This window comes from Physcomitrium patens, chromosome 16 (genome assembly GCF_059467195.1).
Source record: "Physcomitrium patens ecotype Gransden chromosome 16, ASM5946719v1, whole genome shotgun sequence".
In the NCBI taxonomy this organism is placed as follows: domain Eukaryota; kingdom Viridiplantae; phylum Streptophyta; class Bryopsida; order Funariales; family Funariaceae; genus Physcomitrium; species Physcomitrium patens.
The window spans coordinates 6,172,135-6,191,866 of NC_143425.1; the positions used below are offsets into that span (position 1 = coordinate 6,172,135).

At 35.2% G+C, this 19,732-nt stretch overlaps 2 protein-coding genes across 4 annotated transcripts; one reads left to right on the forward strand and one right to left on the reverse strand.

Moving 5' to 3' along the window:
• Nucleotides 1-1,312: 1,312 nt before the first annotated feature.
• Nucleotides 1,313-4,664, reverse strand: LOC112293932 (acid phosphatase 1). 3 transcript variants are annotated; one of them, XM_024543942.3, is made up of 5 exons: nucleotides 4,468-4,664; nucleotides 3,141-3,319; nucleotides 2,658-2,869; nucleotides 2,250-2,459; nucleotides 1,313-1,947 (listed from the first exon to the last, which is right to left on the reverse strand). In XM_024543942.3, the coding sequence occupies exons 2-5, from the start codon at nucleotides 3,303-3,305 to the stop codon at nucleotides 1,770-1,772; spliced, it is 765 nt and encodes a 254-aa protein (XP_024399710.1). In that variant the 5' UTR covers nucleotides 3,306-3,319; nucleotides 4,468-4,664; the 3' UTR covers nucleotides 1,313-1,769. The 3 variants fall into 3 exon arrangements, with proteins under 3 accessions (XP_024399710.1, XP_024399708.1, XP_024399709.1); XM_024543940.3 differs by having other exon boundaries at nucleotides 3,508-4,644; XM_024543941.3 differs by having other exon boundaries at nucleotides 4,215-4,616.
• A 1,938-nt stretch (nucleotides 4,665-6,602) lies between these two features.
• On the forward strand, nucleotides 6,603-10,594 carry LOC141046383 (COP9 signalosome complex subunit 4-like). Its single transcript, XM_073539864.2, has 3 exons — nucleotides 6,603-7,082; nucleotides 7,842-9,621; nucleotides 9,970-10,594. Exons 2-3 carry the CDS (start codon nucleotides 9,478-9,480, stop codon nucleotides 10,063-10,065), a joined length of 240 nt encoding a protein of 79 aa, XP_073395965.1. The 5' UTR covers nucleotides 6,603-7,082; nucleotides 7,842-9,477; the 3' UTR covers nucleotides 10,066-10,594.
• The last annotated feature ends 9,138 nt before the right edge of the window (nucleotides 10,595-19,732 follow it).

Sequence of the window (19,732 nt, forward strand, 5' to 3'; positions counted from 1 at the left end):
ATGGTAACTCCATTACTTTAAAATAATTAAATCTAAAAAAATCTTTGAAACAATAAATATAACGTTGTTATCAAAATAAAGCAAAAAAACAGAATTCACGTTCCAAAACTATAAAAATTGATGTAATAATCAACATTGCAAATCTAAGATAAAAATAAAATAAGATTTTGGAGTGTTTTAAGTTGTAAGAATAAAAAGAGTCAAAAAGAGCGTAAATTTAAACTTTAAATTAAAACAGTTCTATGTTGGGACAGTTTAGTGGGTTTCATTATGTAAATAAGCACATTGTGCTTAGAGAGTACATCAGTTGTAAACGGTTTACAAACAACCCACAAATAGAATGTGATTTTTAAGTTTAAAAACACTGTTAGTATTCAAAACTTACTCAATTAGATAATCATGATTCTACTTCACAGGATATATATATATATATATATATATATAGAACAAAAATTATGGTTTATCTAGGTACACTAATTGCATTCCTCACCCACACATAAAATTAAATTACAACAACGAAATAAACTAAACCTTAAGGTTGATCTTTTCAAAGCATGTCTTATTTTACAAAAATCATGGGAATCAATACAAAACTCTCTATAGCCACATTGAGCATTTCATATTTTATGCTTTGTTGTAATAATCTTAAATCAAACAATTTTTACATTCACTTCAATCTCAATAATACAAACTTTTTGAATATGACATTGTTTCAATATGTTTTTAGAAAATGGTTTATTAGCAGCCTTTTCTTAGTTGGTTTCATATTGTTATATATAAATAAATGAATGTGCCAACAATATCAAAACCATGAATGATTCTCATATATCAATGAGTTTCTTTACCTAATCTATCCAAGATATCTACACATCTTTTATTTAATAATTTTACAACAATATTCTTTCCATTTTACTGTATCTTTCCAAAAATTAATAATATTATTGGTTTTTTATTTTCCTTTTTCAAATGAATTAAATATCTAGGCTCATATCTCATATATTATGTTTATAAATGCATGTGAATACATTTCTATAAAGTAGATGTGCAAGTATGTGCACATAACATATTTCAAAAATTTGACATATTCATTTCACTTCATCTATTTCATTTAAATCCACAACTATACTCCATCACCTGCTTCCAATTCTTAACTTGATGAAGACTGTTACACATGCAAACTCAATGGTTTCAGTGTTCTCAGTCAATGTCAAGGCAATAAAATTTAACAATACATATTCCAAAATCTAACAGATTTTACTTCCATTCGAAAATTGATCAACTTTGAATCGTGAAAACCAAGTGAACTATAGAGTATGTAATAGCTATTCCTGCATGTATTGAAGACATCCTTACAGAGGTTAGAGATGCAAAGAATTTCATGGTACAATTAAACTGTCTTGTAAGCATCATTGGCACCACTTTGTGCCACATTTCTTCTAAACTCGCTAAGTACCTTGATGACATTATGAACAGCTACTGATATTATTGAAATGAACCAGGTCTCCAGGCTCATGACGTAATTACTCCGTTAACAAGCCAGTGACAAAAATATTGACCGGCGAGTACGGAGCAACTGCAGGGTTGGTGTACGATTGAGCTGCATCGTGAGTTTGTTTAGCTCTTTCTGATGCTATCAATCATCGTCACCTTGCGTAGGGAACGGATGGCAAGCATACAAGACGGCTAACTAAAGGCAATGCTGGTGAACATATGCCCTTGACCTGCTACTTACAAAAGAACCAAGAGAGAAGAATTTTTTTCACTGATATCTACGGTATATGGTACATGGGATTGGGAAGCTTGAATGTCCGATTTCCAACAGCAGCTCCTGCAAGATCGCTCCACTGATCACCCAACGAAGTCCAGATGCGGTATCCTTCGTGTTGGAGCTGAAGTCGTTTTCGAGTCTTATACTCCACCGCAGATGTATGAGCTTCAGCAGGAGATCTGGATGACAAGCCGTGTCAACAATTTTTCTCAACTTGGCGCGATGTCAATTAAAGATTTTTAAAATTTTAATTTTTTTTTCACAAAAGTGGCAGAACCAGGGGATCTGCACACCAGCGTTTCTGAGACACTCAACCTTTATCGCTCCTTGCATCTACTAGACTTGCCCACAACTTCCCAATAACGAGAACTTCAACACCCTCTGAACTAATTAATAATGAAAATCGGCATTCATGATGGCATACTGAAGATTGAAATTCAGGAAATGTCGATAGCTTTTAGAGTGACATGTAACCACATACCTGAGAAGCAAGGTGGTCCACCCCGAATAGCCCACGTCAAGTAAATTCTGACTTGTAATGTTTCGTTGACTCTCTGTTCTTCCGGTCATGAATACGATTCCCCAGTTCTCAGCTTGGAGTACTTTGTACAGCGATAGCATGGCAGGAATAGCAGGAGCTACACCCTCCTCCACCCACTTGCTAAACAATGGATGATCAAAAACTTCCGCTCTGCACAGACAAGTCGTGTCAAGAAAAAATACAAATTTCAAGGCAATAACCTAAGCCAATGCTTACAGTACATGAAACTAAGTTTCGGTTGAATACTCAAGATTGGTGTTCGTATGTACAGGAATCGACGTAACCAATCACTTTTAATAATGTGAAAAACTTCTCAACTCTTTTCTACGAAGTAAAGGACGGCCTTACCCATAGCGATGCTTTCTATAGTAGGGTAGATTGGAGAGAGCTGTTTCATCAATATCAAAGATAACTACATCTTTCCCATCTTCCCCTGGTATAATGTCTTTAAGATAGTCCAAGACAGCCACAGCAACACCTTCCATATCCACGGCGTATTGACCATTGTTCATGTAACGCGCCACCAAATCCTCACACTCTTCGGGGATGACCTTCCATCCCTGCTACAAAAAATAAACTGGTACGGTAAAGACACAGAATTTGAACCCAAAACCTAAAATTGCTAGCTTGAATATACCTAGTGTATTTCTCCGCCATAGAGCATGTTATTCGCTTCGAGCATCACGGTTGCACAAAGTTGAGTCATGAAGATCCACTAAAATTTTACTCTTCAAATTTAGAAAACAAACTGTATCGGATAAACACATCTTATTAATAGTACTAGTAACACCAACACATCCATTCCTCTGTTCACGGACGACCGTTCCTGACCTGGGCATTGTTGACCTGGCTGTTGAAGAAGAAGCTTGAACACGAAGTTTTCATCACGATGTGCGAACCCTCAATTCTCATCCCCAAGGTCTGCTCCATACACAAGCTGGAAGCAGCCAACAAGGAAAACAAGGTGGACAAAAAACAAACTCTAATTATCGACATATTGTGCCAAAAGCCTGCAAGGAAACAGAATGGTCACATTAGAACGCAATCTAACAAATGTTCGTACGTAAGTAAGACATAACGTGGCTATTAAGATATGAAAATTAATCTGCAAAACTAGCCCTCACACGGCGAGTTGCCACTACCCTATCCCCTAGCACTCGAAAGCTTCGAAGAGCGGAGCGACGTGAACGAAACGTACTGGAACTGCGCACCACCAACATTAACCACGATGTCCACTGATGTGGGATCACAATGAGCTTCTGTGATCACGTTAGGCAGAATTCTTGTATAGACCAAATTCTTCAATCCGCGGCCGCAACGTTTTCCAACTTGCTTCTACTCCCTAACCTTGTAATCTCCCCCAGATAATATTTAGAATCGAACCAGCCTAAGCCAGTCAGGTCTCTGAAATGATCCACCACGATAGCACTCACTACAAATCCAACCAGCGAGAATGCCCTGTTTGGTCTACAACTCTGGAGGTTCAATGCTTCTCTTAAGCATCAATCACCAATTCCAGATCCAAGACCAAGCGAAGATCGCTCACTGTTACAAAATATCAACTCCGAATATATCACGTCACACTCGAGGAATTCCTAAGATATCCGTACGACGCAACACCGAAACGAACTACAAGAACAGGAAAAAAAAGACCGATTCAGGCAACGACGATAGTCATCCTCTTCAATCACCTCCACTTTTTATACACGAAAACTCGCACTGGTCACAGACCGAAACAAACAAAACATTCATAACCCCCGAAACTCCAACGCAACTCCCGTCGTCTCGAATCAGCCAAACAAACGCCACCACGTCGCAAATTGACACCCGACCACGGAGGGAAAAAAAAAAGAAAAAAAAGAAACAGAAATCAGAAACCAGAAACCAGAAACCCCGTCACCCTACCAAATGTATCCCGCCAATTGCGAACCCGAATCGATCACCAATTTCAGGCTCCACTTCCAATTTAATCCACGACTTCAACCACAAGTTACGCTATCATCGACAACACGACCCACGGCCACTCTAATTCCGAAGGAACTCCACTCCCACTCTCTCCACTCCCACTCTCTCCACTCCCACTCTCTCCACTCCCTTCACACCCTCTCCTCAGACTCGAATAGCAACCAAATTATAGCTCAAAAGCGACGAATCTCACAGTTAAAATTGGCAAATTGTCCCCACGAGTAGAATTGATAGATAGTCAGTTATGGATGCGTGTCCATGAGAGCACGAGATCACAAATGCACGTCACGAAATCGCGTGCGGAGCGCGCAACACCAAAACGAACAGAAAGACAGAATAGAAACAGAGGTCGGCGAAACGAGACCAGGCCGGCAGCGTGCTTTTATAACAGTGGGGGACTCTTACCAAGAGTGTGGCGGAGGGGGATGTTACTACTAGTGCCTTAGGGAGGTAGTGTGAACGGGGTTTTCCCGCAGGTTCGGGATTGGTTGGCATTGTTCCGGACCTGTAAGGGTCTGGTCTGGTCGGCGATGGGCGGTTCGTGGGCCCCCCAGGACAAGGGTGTGTCAGGGATGTACATTTTGGATTATTTATGTTGTGCATCGTCGTCTGTTCATCCTCGGTTTGGATAATGGGTGGGCTATTCCCGAGAATCGGAATCAGAATCTGAATATACCTTCGCGATTGTTCATTACCTAACGAATGAATGTCGCCTGGTCTCCGTTCATCTGGAAAGCTTTCATTGGTGATAATCTCATGGCTATTTTTGTGTACACATCACCTTTTAAAACAACGTTGAATTCTTTATGTGGAAATTCATGTCATTGGGTACTGAAAAGCTGTTTACAAATAGTACAGCGGAGGTCTTTTTACATATTGTGTAGGGCTTTCTATTGGTTAACAATTCCTTTGATTTTGGGCCAATGAGAAGGCTTCTTTGTCTCCTTGTCCTATACCAAGTTTCCTACATACATTTATGTAATCTATTTTTTTAACAGTTTTTTAAAAAATATGTGTCACAGTATTTATAAATGCTCTAAATTATTCTATGTGAAATTTAAACAAACTTTTGAATGTTTACTTTTATAGTTTTTTATTTTATTTTGTATTATCATGTATTTTATTTATTTATTTATTTATTTTTCCTTCCATGGATTGCAATGCCTAAAACTGATTTATTTTACTAGGTGACACAAAACTTATAATTTTCTTTATTCTTTCATCCTAAAAGCAATTAAATTGTAACTCCATTGCTTTGGTAAGAGTTCCTTGTTACTTTAATCATTCTTTTGATATTTAGTTGGGTTGTTACATTTCTTTTAAATTAAACATATTGTGTGGTAGAATTTGGTTGAGGAATTTAATAAGATGGTGAAGATAGCCTTTAATTGTGACTTGATTGGAATTGATTATGAACTAGAGGGATCTTGGCTAGCAATTAAAATTTGGATTAGGATTAAAATTACAAAGGTAATTTTTTATTTTAAGAAATGTCATATCATATAATAAAAAATAAAAAATAAAATAAAAGCACCAAAGACCACTTAAGGTCTACCTAAGTATTTAAAATTGTGCTTTAATTTAGTTTAAGGGAGAAAATAGTATAAACTTAGGTTGACAATAAAAAAATACATATATATATATATATATATATATATATATATAATTTAAATATTAAGTTATATTGTGAATTCACACATTTGAAAACTTTTGACTTTGACAAATAAAGAGAGGATTACTACAAAATTAAAAAACCCATGTTTGAAGATTGTTACAGATTTATTTAGAATGATAAATTTTAAGTGTAGTTTATTTCTAATTAATAAAATAATTAGTAATAGTACCAAATTTGAAAAAATAATTTATTATATTTTTCAAGTATATCTTATGTAATAATATTAAAATATTATAATTATTTGATTTGTTACTTATAATATATTTTGATTTTTAATATGCAATTTATCTACTTGGTATAATCTTGTGGTAATATATAAATATATACATGTACTATTTAATTTATATTATTATGTTACATTTATTTTATTCTAAAAACTTTTATAAATTACACACAATATCAAATACAAGTTGGTTTTAAAATATAAAAAATTATTAGATTCATTATAAGTACTACAAAATAAATAAAGGATTTTAAAGTAATATACATATTTTTTATAACTAAATATAATTTCTTTATAATATTTAATGATAAAAATTGTGGTTATTTTTTAGTTATTTTTACTTCATATCAATATTATAATTTAATTTTTTTTTAGTTTAAATTTTTATTCTATTTTAATAGAACATTTTATTATTTTTTTATTATTTTTTATGTGTGTATCAATGTATATATATATATATATATATAGTACTAAAAGTGTCCATGTGCCTATTGCCATACTTGTAGAAACAAGATCAGTTATAAGCTGGTAGAAATATGAGAACAGTTTGGTCAAGTAGTTTGAGGCACTGAATTTTAATTCTACTTCAAAGGGATGTAGTTTTAAATCCTACTATATCTATGCACAAAATACCACCAATAAGAATTGCTTTAATAATGCACTTGCTTGTATCAACATTAAGTTGATTCCATTACTTTTGTTGTTGGCTTTGAGCCTATCTACTAATGTCTTTGTTATTGTTGAGATGATGTGGGCAAATCCTTGATTCTTCAATTGTTGTTGCAGAGCTTGGAGTTGATTGCACAACCTTCAGTCTTACCTTGTTGGAAACAGTTGCTAGTTTTTTTCCACATAACATTTTGCGTATTTCACTGTCCTAGGTCATTCAAGGCATATAACAAGAACCATTGTATGATCTCTATGATATAATACTTCCATCTCTATCTTCTGTAAAATAAAAATCTCATAAATGTAATCTCATTTATAGCGCTCAGTGTCTATCTATTTATTACCATGATATCATCAAAATACTTTGGTTAAGAAAGTCCAACAAAGCCAACAATAACAATATTAATGCTCTATTTCTTGATCATGCAAATTTCAACCAATTTTTCTTCTTCACTTCAATTCCAATAAACTTCCTTTTTTTTTTCTCTTATTGCAAAAGAACCGAATATCACATATCAATGTACATATAAATGTTAAAAATTATTATTTTTGAGAAACTGTTAGTTCATGTTTTGAATTGAAGGCAAAAAGTTTACAAAAATCCCATTTCAAAGAATCAGTAAACATAAAACTCATATAAATTTAAAATATCATGTAAACTTTGAAAAATCAATGAACAATACAGTCTTAACACAGAAAAGTTTTTACAGTTGTGTTGTATTTAACATTCTATCTTTGACACAATTCTTCCACATTACTCTTAGCATTATTCGTAATGGGCAGAGCTCGTTGACCAACAGAGAATGATTTCATACAAAACTTATCACTACCACTATTCAAACATACACACAAACACACACAAGCACATAAAAATAAACAGAAATAAATAAACAGAAACACGAGACAGAACCACATATTTCTAACCATTATTTTTAATATTCAGACCCATTGTTACCATAGACTCGATCCTGACCTCTGAATATGGTTGTCAACTGCGCAGTCTTTGGCGAAACTTCCACCGACAAGTGATCTCATTTCAAAGATCCCTACGTAAGTCAATCGAACAAAGAAATGGGTCAACCTCAGCTTGTCGGTAGAAAAAAACTGCCATGCACACTGGGTGTTGGTATTACTTATTTAACTACACCAGTGACATGATCAAACCAGGCGCAGTGGAGTGTGCGTGTGTGTGTTTATAACATATGGGGATGCAAGAGCCATGAATTTAAGGGGAGTGGGTTTCTGCCTGCTGCAATGAAGCCCAAGCCTGTGCTCAGAACTATATAAATGCCTTCGCTTTGAGGATCTTTAGGGTTTTTGGTAAAAAAGAATCTGCAAATATGTTACTGCTGTGCTATCAGTGATCAGAAGCAGAAAGATTGATGTTTACAAGCTTCCTCTTCTGTTATCCATCGTGGTTAACAACAACAACAACAACGTGGAACATACCAAGCATTCGTTGAGCTCCGCTTTTAGTGTATGCGCTTCATTGTCCGATCTTTCTGCTTTGTTCTATTCATGTGAAGGCTGGTTTGTTTTTTGTTTTTTGTTTTTTTTTGTTTTTTAAATCATATTTCAATGTTCGGACTATGTTTCAATCCCTTTTCATTACCGTGATTTTGAAACCGGCATTCGCTAGGTTTTGGCTCTAGAGAGGGTTTTGGAGTGCTGGTTCATTTGTGGCTTGGTCTCGACGTCATTTTAATCAATTTGCGCAGTTTTGAAATGTTCGGAGTAATGTTTTGAATCTGAACCGCTTTACAAATCTTTGCACATGAACTTAATAACTTCATGGGTTTTGAATCACATAAGGATATTGCACAGTATGAGCATATAGCCCAGATTCAACCCCATGTGGTATCCTTCGAAGCACAGGTGTTGTAATCAATGTTGATGTTTAATAGTTTTGATGAGTTAAAAGATACAATTTATTCAGGCTACTATGTGCGGATGTCTAGTCTAGTGCAACATCTGGTAGTGTGCTTATTATGAATGCTGTGTAGTGGGGTTATAAGAAAAACAGTGACGATAGGGTTCGGTTTAATGTAAATGTCTATTTTGACAGCTAGGATTCAGTATGTTCATGAAGACTGCCAAGCGATAAGTTTTTTTTGGATATGGTTCTCATCGTTAGTCGATTGCTATTGTCGCCCATGGATAGCCTTCTGAATGACTTGGACCTTTATGCATGATGCTGGACGATGAAAAGTTTGTGAAAATTCACGTTGTTGTTTCTAGAGGTAAAACTGATACTATCAACGTTGTGTACTATCTTATCCTTGCTTGGCCGTGGCATATTTGGAGTTTAGAAGAATAATCTACTGCCTGCTTTGTTGTTGACGGTTGAAATTGTGTCACCGAAAGAGCGGTAGTGTGTTTGTGAAGGATGATGACGCAGTAAATGCTGAAGTTTTCATCAAGAATGATTAATAACTGCGAAGACAAAGCCTTGGATTTGCAATACAAGGTTTGATAGTGTTCGCTATCTTGTCCTGTTCTCATCATGAAGAATGTTGAGTTAGTCTCTAATTTTCTGAGTTCAGGTTAAATTGTGATTTAAGAACTGTGGATTGCAGATGTGCTACGAACGCATTGTGGATGCAAACTTCTTAAAGGCTGCACTTCGTTAATATGAAATGTCACAATTAGAAAATCGTGAAATCAATGATAGGCGATCAGATGAACTTGAATTGCAGCAAGCACTCAGTGCGGCGGTGAGGTGGACCATTTTGGCAGCAGCTGCGCTTCAAAGCTCAAGATTGCTAGCAACTCCTCACGAGGTAGCAAGACATCCATAAAGAACATTGGTTGCACCTCTATGAGAAGATCAATATATGTATAATTTATTTCAATTTTGAATTCTACTGAATTATTTCTTTACTAACCAAATGAAATATGGCAGTTGTACACAGTACCTGTTAATATGTCTCACGTTCTCTTATGAATTACGTTTCTTAAGATATTGATGACAAAGGATTACTATCTGTTGTGCAACTAAGCGTTTTCTCAAACCTTGTCAAAGATTGTTAGGGCATTAATTTCTAGTGTACATTCAACCATGCATGATTAATCGAAACCAACACCGCTCACTTGTATTGACATTGTCTCTGTTTCCTTAATGTTTGCAGCATGAGAGATTCTCAAAACTGAAAACACACTCCATCTTCCAAAAGGGTTTGTCATTATTCAGCAGCATTGGGTTGCAATTTGTTGAGAATGTTTAGAAAGACACAAGAGTAATAGTAAGTCATATACACACACAAGAGTAGTAGTAAGTCATATATACACAAGAGTAGTAGTAAGTCATAGTAAGTCATACACATAAGAGGGTTTCTAAGGAGAGAGAGCTTCACACACACAAATCTATTAATCTGGTTGTGTCTCATATACAAGAAGAGAGAAGAGGAGAGGATGAACAGTACTTCTCCACTAGACTCTAAATATTGTAGCTATGGTAATTACTGTAGTCTACAATAAATATTATGGAGAGTGTCGGCTACATTTAATGATCTCAACACTCCTCCTTGCTCATCATAATATTTACATAATATAAAATTTGTATAGAATTATGATCTATACTTTTCTGTGATCTTGCAAGATCAAGAATTGTTGCCTCATTAAAACCTTATCTAGAAAAACCTTATTTTATTTAAGGACAAAACCATAGATGAAAGAAAAAGAGTACAACATCATTTTCTTTAATTATTTAAAGAGCTCATTAACTTTCTTATTCAAGAAAAGCAAGTCACCGCATACCAATGCCATAAGTAAGTCAACGATGGTTGCTTAATGGGAGAGCTTTCGTGAAGAGATCAGCAAGGTTATTTGTAGATTCAATTTTCTTAATTATAAGTGCTTGATTAGTAATCAAGTCATGAGTATAACTAAAATACTTTGAATCAATATGCTTTGTTCTATCGCCTTTAATGAAACCAACTTGCATCTGTGCAATGCAAGTACTATTATCTTCATGCAAGATAGTTGGAGAATCATCATATGAAAATCCACAGGTTGTTTGAATGAATTTATCAATTGATCGCAATCAAATACATTCTCGAGATGCTTCATGTAAGGCAATAATTTTTGCATGGTTGGATGAAGTTGCAGTTATTATTTATTTCACTGATTTCCATGATATTGCAGCTCCATATCTTAAAAATACATATCCTATTTGAGATTTAGCTGTTGCAATATCAGATTTATATCCTGCATTTTAATATCCAATCAATTTTGGATCTACAGATTTTGTGTAATATAATCCCAAGTCTTCAATACCTTTTAAATAATGTAATAAATGTTTGATGCCATTCCAATGTCGTAGTGTTGGACGTGCACTATGTCTTGCAAGAACACTAACTGCAAATGCAATATCTAGTCTTGTAGATGTAGCTAAATACAAAAGTACTCCAACCGCTGCGAGGTATGGATATTGGTCTCCCAATATTTCCTCCTCCTCTTCGCATGGATGGTGTGGATCATGACCATCACGACCACATCCAACCATTGGTCTGGACAATGGATAAGCATCAATCATATTAAATCTTTGCAAAATTCGTCTAATATACGTTAGTTGGTAGAAAAAAATGCTACCATTTGTAAGATGCATAATCTGAAGACCAATGCAGAAAGTTATTTTTTCTAGCATTTTCATCTCAAATTCACATATAAGTAGGTTTGTAGCTGTAACACATGTAGATGTAGTGCCCACTAGGTTAAGATCATCAACATGTACAACAATGATCACAAAACCAGTTTTATCTCATTTGATAAACAAACAAGGAATTACTGGATCACTTATAAAATTATTTGTAATTAAATAATCTCAAAGACGTTGATACCACATTCATCCGGATTGTTTTAAATCATACAAGGCCTTACATAATTTAATACCATGATATTTTCTCGGAGCGGGTTGATTTGGAATTCCTGTTTCTAAGCTAGGTGGAACTTTCATATAAATATTTGCATCAAAAGAACCATATAGATATGCAGTAACTACATCCATCAGATGCATTTCAAGGGTGGCATGAATTGTCATTCCAATAATATATCAAAATGTAATTGAATCCATGGCTGGAGAATATGTGGATTCATAATCAATGCCAAATCGTTGAGTAAATCCTTGGGCAACAAGACGAGCTTTATAGTGGATTATTTGGCCTTGAGCATCTCGCTTGTGTATTAATATCATTTTATATTTCACAGGGTGAGATGTAAGAGTGTCTACAATTGGACCAAAGACTTTTCTCTTACGCAAAGAGGCATATTCCTCCTCAATAGCAGTTTTTCATTTTGACTAATCAGAGCGACGCATCCCCTCTTCGATGGTTTGAGGTTCAGGATCGTCTTCCTTGCAAGAAAGGGCTTCTATAATCATATATGCAAATGATTCATCTATCGTAATATATGGTCTGTTCCAAATATCGTCTGTGGTATAATACAGAATAGATAATTCTTTACTCAACTTGTTCTTATTCCTTCCAATTCCAAGATTATTTTTTATAGGAATTGAAGGTACATTATGTATGGATATATCATCATGAATTGGTAGACCTGCAAGATGAGTGGCAATTTCTTAAAAAATAATACTAGGATTAGTTAATTTTATAGCTTTCTTTTTACGTGGTTGCTTATCTGGTCCACGAGTTCGTTTAGTTGTTGTTGTTATAACTTGGAGGTATTATAGTCAATGGCATTGCAATCTAAGCAGGTGCATTCTGAGCCTCATTAATACGAACTCTTGTAATTCTAGGTGCATCATTGAAGCCATTAGATATTTCATCCACGATCCGTTTTAAATGCAAAATCTTAGCAACTTCAGTTTTTGCCAAAGATGTCCCAGGATCGGGATTCATTGTAAATGTTTCTGATACTTCAAATATGAGTACTTTATTTCTTTGTTGATTGGATACTCTTCCTTGAAGAGATGGAAATACAGTTTCTTCAAAACGGCAATTTTATAAACATGCACGTAATAATGTGCCAGTTGATGGATCAACAATACAAATAATGCTTGGTGAATCAAAACCAATATATATGCCTTTTTGTCGATGAGCTCCAATGGTACGTCATTGAGGTTTTGGTATTGGAATCTAAGCTTAGCAACCAAATACTCGTAAGTGAGATATATTTGAAATACGACCCAAAATGAGCTCATGTGGTGAAACAATTTCAAGAGAAGAAGGGCGGAGGCGTATTAATGCTGCAGCATGTAAAACTGCATGATCCCACATAGATGCAGGTAGATTTGCGTGAAGGAAGAGTGGCCGCATAATGAGTTGTATATGCTTTATAAATGACTCTGCAAGTCCATTTTGAGCATGTTCATATGAAACATAAGATGTCAACTCGATTCTTGTTGTAGTACAATAGTCTTCAAAAGACTTTATGCAAATTCTTTTGTATTATCCATACGCAATGTTTTTATAGGATAATCAAGGAAATGTGGCCAAAAGCAAATAAGCATAGATATAAGATTGACAAACACCATATTTTCAGTTGATAATAATGAAACATGTGATTGTTTATCTGATGCATCAACAAGGACCAAAAAATTACGAAATGGTCCTGATATTGGATTAATAGGACCACAAATATCACCATGCAATCTTTTAAGCATTGGTGGTAATTCTTGTCGAAGTTTCCAAATTGAAGGCCGAGTAATCATTTTACCTTGCACGCATGCACAATATAATTTCATAGAGTCTATATCTACACGCTTTAAATTGTGTCCAGTTATACATGGAATGATCTTTCTAAATAATGTGGATCTTGGATGTCCCAATTGTCCATGCCAGAGAGAAACACGACTCTCTGAAATAAAGGATGCAAAATTAAATATAATGGGAGGCCGAATCATAATTTGGTATAAACCATTTTTTGTAGCAAAAGCTTTTTCAACAACTTTATGGTTCTTCGCAAGAACCAAAACTTCTTTTCTATTTAAAGTGGCGGTCAAGAAGTGACAACCATTAATACGCACATCTCGGTAGCTGATCAGACTTTGAGGTACTGAAGGTGCAAACATCGCATGTTTATATTTTATGATGGAACCCACAGGTAATTTTACCATTGCTGTGCCCTCTTGAAAATAAAATGTATTTGCTCGAGCCATGGTCATCATATTTTTAGTTTGGCAAGTTAAAGATTTTTCAATAAAAAATCGTCTATCTTATAAGATAGTATGTGTTGTTGCAAAATCATTGAGCACATCATCTGATTCATTATTAGAGGTTCTATCATTCATATAAGCCTCTAAGTCATCAATACCAATTGAATCCATGGATGCATCAATGGTATGAACTTCACGAGCCTAAGCTCACAATTTCTTATTTTTTTGGAATATTTTAATAAAATGTTCTGAAATATGGCAAGCATGTGGTAAATATCCAATCATTCTACACTTATGGCAAGAACGCATCTTTGATTTTTTTTTTCTACTATAATTATTAGTAGAACGTTTATTCTTTCTATATGGGTAGAAATGGTCTTGACTATAACTACCCTGATACTTATGAGCACGTTTTCCATGTTTATATAATTTCTTCTTAGACTTTGAAATATTAAGTACATGAGATTCAGGAACTGTAGTTCCAATAGGACAAGCTTCCGCATTGCATAAGAGTAGCTCATTTTGCTTCTCTGCAAGAAGTAGATAGGACATGAGAGCAGAATGACTATGAAATTTCATGTTCCTATATTGTTGTGCAAGCACAGCAGATACAAGAAGAAATGAAGCGAGAGTTTTCTCAATCATTTCTTCTTCAGAAATGCTTTGTCCACATAATCGTAATTGTGAGACAATACTATACATTTCACTATTGAAAGCATTTAAATTTGGAAAATCCAAGACACGTAAATGTGTCCAATTATGACGTGCACGTGGAAGAAAAATGGTCTTTTGATGATCAAACCTAGATTTAAGATTCTTCCAAAGTTCTGCAAGGTCTTCCATTTCCAAATATTGATGTTGTAATGTATGTAGAAGATGGCAATGAAGGAGAAGAAGTGCTTTCCAATGAATAGCAGGAGGTATAAAAATACTTATTGTAGGAGATTCTTCAAACATAATGGCATCCGAGAGTTGTTTTATAAATAAATTTGTTTTTACCATTTTTACCCATAATAGATAATTTTTTCTATTCACAGTCAATGGTGGAAATAAAAGAGCTTAAAAATGTTGGGATGCACTGGTAATAGTTGGAACCATAGTAAAAGTAGTTGAAGATGTTGAAGCACTTATTATAAATAAATCTGTAAAGAAAATACAAGATTAAGTAGAAAAGTTGAGTAAAACGTACCTTAAAATATAAAGTCAAATAAAATGATAAACTTGAATTTGAAAAAATAAAATTATATCTATATATATATATATATATATATATATATATATATATATATATTTGTTAAGGAGAGAGAATTGTAGATTAAGGCAGCAGAACAATAATAAGATGGCGGTAGCAGGCAACGGTGTCGTATTACGTGCTTTCCTGCTTGAGAACACGCCAGGCGTCTGGCTGTAGAAGGTAGTTTGGAGATTCGCTAATATTCAAGTAGTCTATCGGTTTTTGACTGTTGGAATATAAACGACTGCAAGGATATATCATAAATCTATACGGATGTCCTTCGACTGCTTGCCGAAATCCTTTTTACCCCAGCCGGTAAGTCTCTAGACATTACAGAGAACCCTGAACAACCTAATCTGCTAATCTCTAATATCGCTTTATACTCACGACCTTGTATCCACTAACTGTTTTGTTAGATTAACCAAAAAATTTTCATTCACTCCGCATACTCAATCCTATAGACACCCTTTTAATTCTTCAATCACAGACGTAACTTTGATTTCACAAAACAGTCAAGAATAATTACACCCACTTCATTAAAAATCTCGATTCACCATTACAATACTGACTTCAGCAAAGAATGCCTCAATCTTCTCAAAACCCTATGAAAAAAAATCCCAATTCTCTGTTTTTTTTCCCCCCCGAAGCATGAAGCTAGCTCTCCCTCCCTTAAAACCCTAATTCTCCCCCTTTTCAAATCCTAGCCTCTGAATTTCTTCAATCTTCTGTCTTCGATCCGGAATTGGCTCCGCCGTCAGAGCTTTCTCCTCCATTTTTTGCCTTTTTAAAAGGTTCTTTTTCTAGAAACAACGTTCTTTGGAACGGCACAGAGAACAAGACAGCCTAAAACGGAATCGAAACCCTCGTAATCGGGACCACATTGAGTCGCCCGACCAATTCAGGTCTCATATTGGATAAGAAGCCCGTAGTAAGACCTGGATGTTCTCGTAATTGGGTCAAATTGGTCCTTCGCGTCAGATTGGCTAAGTTATCGATTTAGTCCTTTCAATTCTGTTGACTCCTACTATTGGACTCGAACGGAGCATTTCATTACTAGTAAGTATGCCCTAACTGATTGTGACGGGGTCTCTGAACTGGCCTCTGAATATTGGCAATGGAATCGATCGTTGCTCCAAATATTCGAGGTAACTGAACATTAATAAAATTCCTCTTTCTTTATATTTTCACGGTATACTCGTATTACAACACGACATCCACCCCCTCTAAACTTGTATATCCTCCGGTATGCACCAATTTACCCAATTGCTGTTTGATTTATAATATATTCTCTACGTCTTTGTCCAGTTCATCTTCGTCACCTTCATTATCCAAATCACTTTCATCTTCTTACTGCGTACCTAACTTGCATAATTCTCCTTCAATATCATATAATTTTTTTTTTTTTTTTTTTTTTTTTTTTTTTTTTTTTTTTTTTTTAAAATCATCAAATTTCTTATATATAATATTTCCATTTTCCAAAATACCAATAAAACTCGCATCAAAGGCACCTTCATCTAACGAGAGTACCTCCTCTTTTATACCTCCATAATCTTGCTTTATAGTGGTACCTCCCGAAAATCCTTAAATCCTTCAACAATCTTTGGTAATGGTTTCTCCTTCAACCTATCTCGATTCCGTTCATGGTTAGGAGGTATTGTTAGAAATTGTACAGCTTTCCTCCCATCTTCGCTACGTACCCTTGCATAAGCAGAACCATCGTCAAGTACTTTTGTTTCTATCTGTCTTGTCGTAATATGAGGTTGTCCTAAAATCAATGGATAAGACGTTGTATCTTGAACAAAGAAATGTTACTCCATTGCAACATCCCCAATCCGAATTTTGACATCTGGACAAGCTCCATATAATTCGCCCCGTGTGTTATTAGCTGCTCGTATTGCCCATCCATGTTCCATATCAATTGGCCATTTTTGCTTCTTATAAAGATCTTTAGACATGAGATTTATTTCAGAACCATGGTCGACTAAAGCAACAATTGGTTCTTCTATATCTCCTACTTTCACCAATACCTCAGTAGTTGCCTTTGCCCAATGCTTTCGAGTATAATAGCTCAAAGTTTCTATTTTCTTATCACTATAATCTTTGAAATGTACTCGTTGATTATATCCATTCTTTTTATTTGTTGGTTGCTTGTTACTAATATCAACCTCTTCTTCATTTTTATATATTCTTGCATCAATAGCATGACTCATTCCAATTTCGCCCATTAATTGCCTCTTTCGCTTAATGCTGTCAATGATAACATCATAAAACTCCTTCTTTGCAATTTCCAAGACTTCTTTCAATGTGAATTCCACCTTAGCGTTTAATATACGTTCTTCTAACACATCTTTCAAATTTGTTGCCGCTTCAATGTCAGAAAGTAGCTTATAAACAATTGATTTGTCCTTATCTTTTGTCTCCCTTATTTTTTCTTCCAATGATGCTGAGGTATCCTTTACAGGCAATTCTTGTGAAGCTACCTCCCGAGCCTTGTCTCCTCGAGTTTGGTTCTTAGAAGAATTTTCTTCTCTCGTATCATCAAAATTTCCTCGTCTCTTTTCTTCCATCAAAGCTTCATGTTGGCTCTTAGCAATATATGCATGAACTGAAAGAGACTCAACAGGATCCTCCCAACCTGTTGCACCTCGTATTGCAGTTGCAGTCCTCAATAATGCTTCTCGAGGTAATTTCCCTTCTTGCATTATAGAAATGGCAGAAGCCCAAAACTCACTAGTTTTCATACTTCCACCAAGGTCATCATCTACTCTAGCACCATAACTTGCACTTTTTCATGCTGTTGTTTCATGCTCTTTTAAGTAATCTTGAACCAATGCTCTCATTCTTCCCTTGCCAAAATTGGTTTGAAGAAGATCCTTCCTATCTTTTAATGCTATCTTCCCATCTTTCCAGCAAATAATTCGTTGCCGTATCATATTATTAAATTCATTGCAATCTTTTCTAATGTGTGAAGCATCATCACACCAAATGCATCTTTGTACATATCCTTGTTTTGAAACATTCTTCAAATTGTTTGTAGAAGTATTCTCTTCAAGTCTTGCCAATTTGATTTGAAGATTTTGCATTCCTCGTATAATTTCTTCCATCCCCATATCTGCTTTCTTTGATAAGGATGTCGAAGGTTGAACTGTAGGCATTATTAGTGGTGTTGTATGTACTGGAGCTTTGGGTGCTTGTACTGTTTTCGGAATATTGCTCCTATCCTTCATCCTTTCTTTTTTTGTAAGCAACCCCACCGCATCTTCAACGTTCTTCCACTTCGTTGTCAATCCTTCATCTTCTTCTTTGTCTTCAAGAAGGAGTTCTAATTTTCCTTGCAATTTTCCATCAGCAGCTTGAAGAAATAGATCAACTTTGTTCGGCTGTAATGTCAATTTTTCTACCTTTGATAATTGAGAGTATTGCCTCTCAAATTTCTTTAGTAGCTCTGTTGCTTGCAAATTCTTATTGGGCCATTCAATCCATTCCAGAAACAGCTTTTTAGTAGCGCGATCAGCATCTTCCAAGAAATATTTGTCTTTCAATGCATGTAAAAAAATCTCCCATGAATTCCCATAATGATCTGTAATCAATGTCATATGGTCTCTTATCTCCGGTATCATGGCAAGTCCAAATAATTCAACCATTTTCTTCTCAGAAACCCGATTTAATTCCATTTCATGAACATAACATCTTAAATACCTTGAAATATTCCTTCCATCAAATTGATCAATTTTATTGATCACTGCTTGCAATGCTTTGGTTGCCAAAGCTTCCTTTCGATCATTGCTTTGCTGTTGCTGCATTGATAATGAGAAGGCTTGAAACATACTAGCAATAGACGGATCCATGTGCATACTTTGTACTTTAGAAGAACCCCCACCAGAAACTCCTCCGAAAGATCCTTCAAAATTATTATTTTCGTTCTCCATAAAAATAAAAATCAAACGAAATCCAATACCTTCCACCTCAAGCTTTCACGTCGGATTCACCACTTGTGTCGTATTACGTGCTTTTCTACTCGAGAATGCGTCGAGCGTGTGGCTATAGAAGATAGTTTGGAGATTCGTTAATATTCAAGCAATCTATCAGTTTTTGATTGTTAGAATATAAACGACTGTAAGGATATACCGTAAATCTATACGGATGTCCTTTGACTGCTTGCCGAAATCCTTTTTGCCCTAGCCGATAAGTCTCTAGACATTACAGAGAATCTCGAGCAACCTAATTTGCTAATCTCTGATACCGCTTTATACTCATGACCTTGTATCTACCGACTGTCTTGTTAGATTAACCAAAAAGTTTTCATTCACTCCGCATACTCAATCCTATAGACACCCTTTTAATTCTTCATCACAGACGTAACTTCGATTTCACAAAACAGTCAAGAATAATCACACCTACTTCATTAAAAATCCCAATTCACCAGTACAACACTGACTTCAGCAACGATTGCCTCAGTCTTCCCAAAACCCTATAAAAAAAAATCCCAATTCTCTATTTTTTTTCCCCCCCGAAGCATGAAGCTAGCTCTCCCTCCCTTAAAACC

Bases quoted from the DNA above. Each gene is read 5' to 3' on its own strand.
- LOC112293932 (XM_024543940.3), bottom strand. From the start codon at position 3,529: ATGTTGGTGGTGCGCAGTTCCA. The intron at 2,870-3,140 runs GTCAGGAACGGT...TTTTTGTAGCAG, and splicing joins GCCAGGTCAACAATGCCCAG to GGATGGAAGGTCATCCCCGA. The intron at 1,948-2,249 runs GTATGTGGTTAC...CTTGTCATCCAG, and splicing joins TGGACCACCTTGCTTCTCAG to ATCTCCTGCTGAAGCTCATA.
- LOC141046383 (XM_073539864.2), top strand. From the start codon at position 9,478: ATGTCACAATTAGAAAATCGTGAAATCAATGATAGGCGATCAGATGAA. The intron at 9,622-9,969 runs GTAGCAAGACAT...TAATGTTTGCAG, and splicing joins TGCTAGCAACTCCTCACGAG to CATGAGAGATTCTCAAAACT.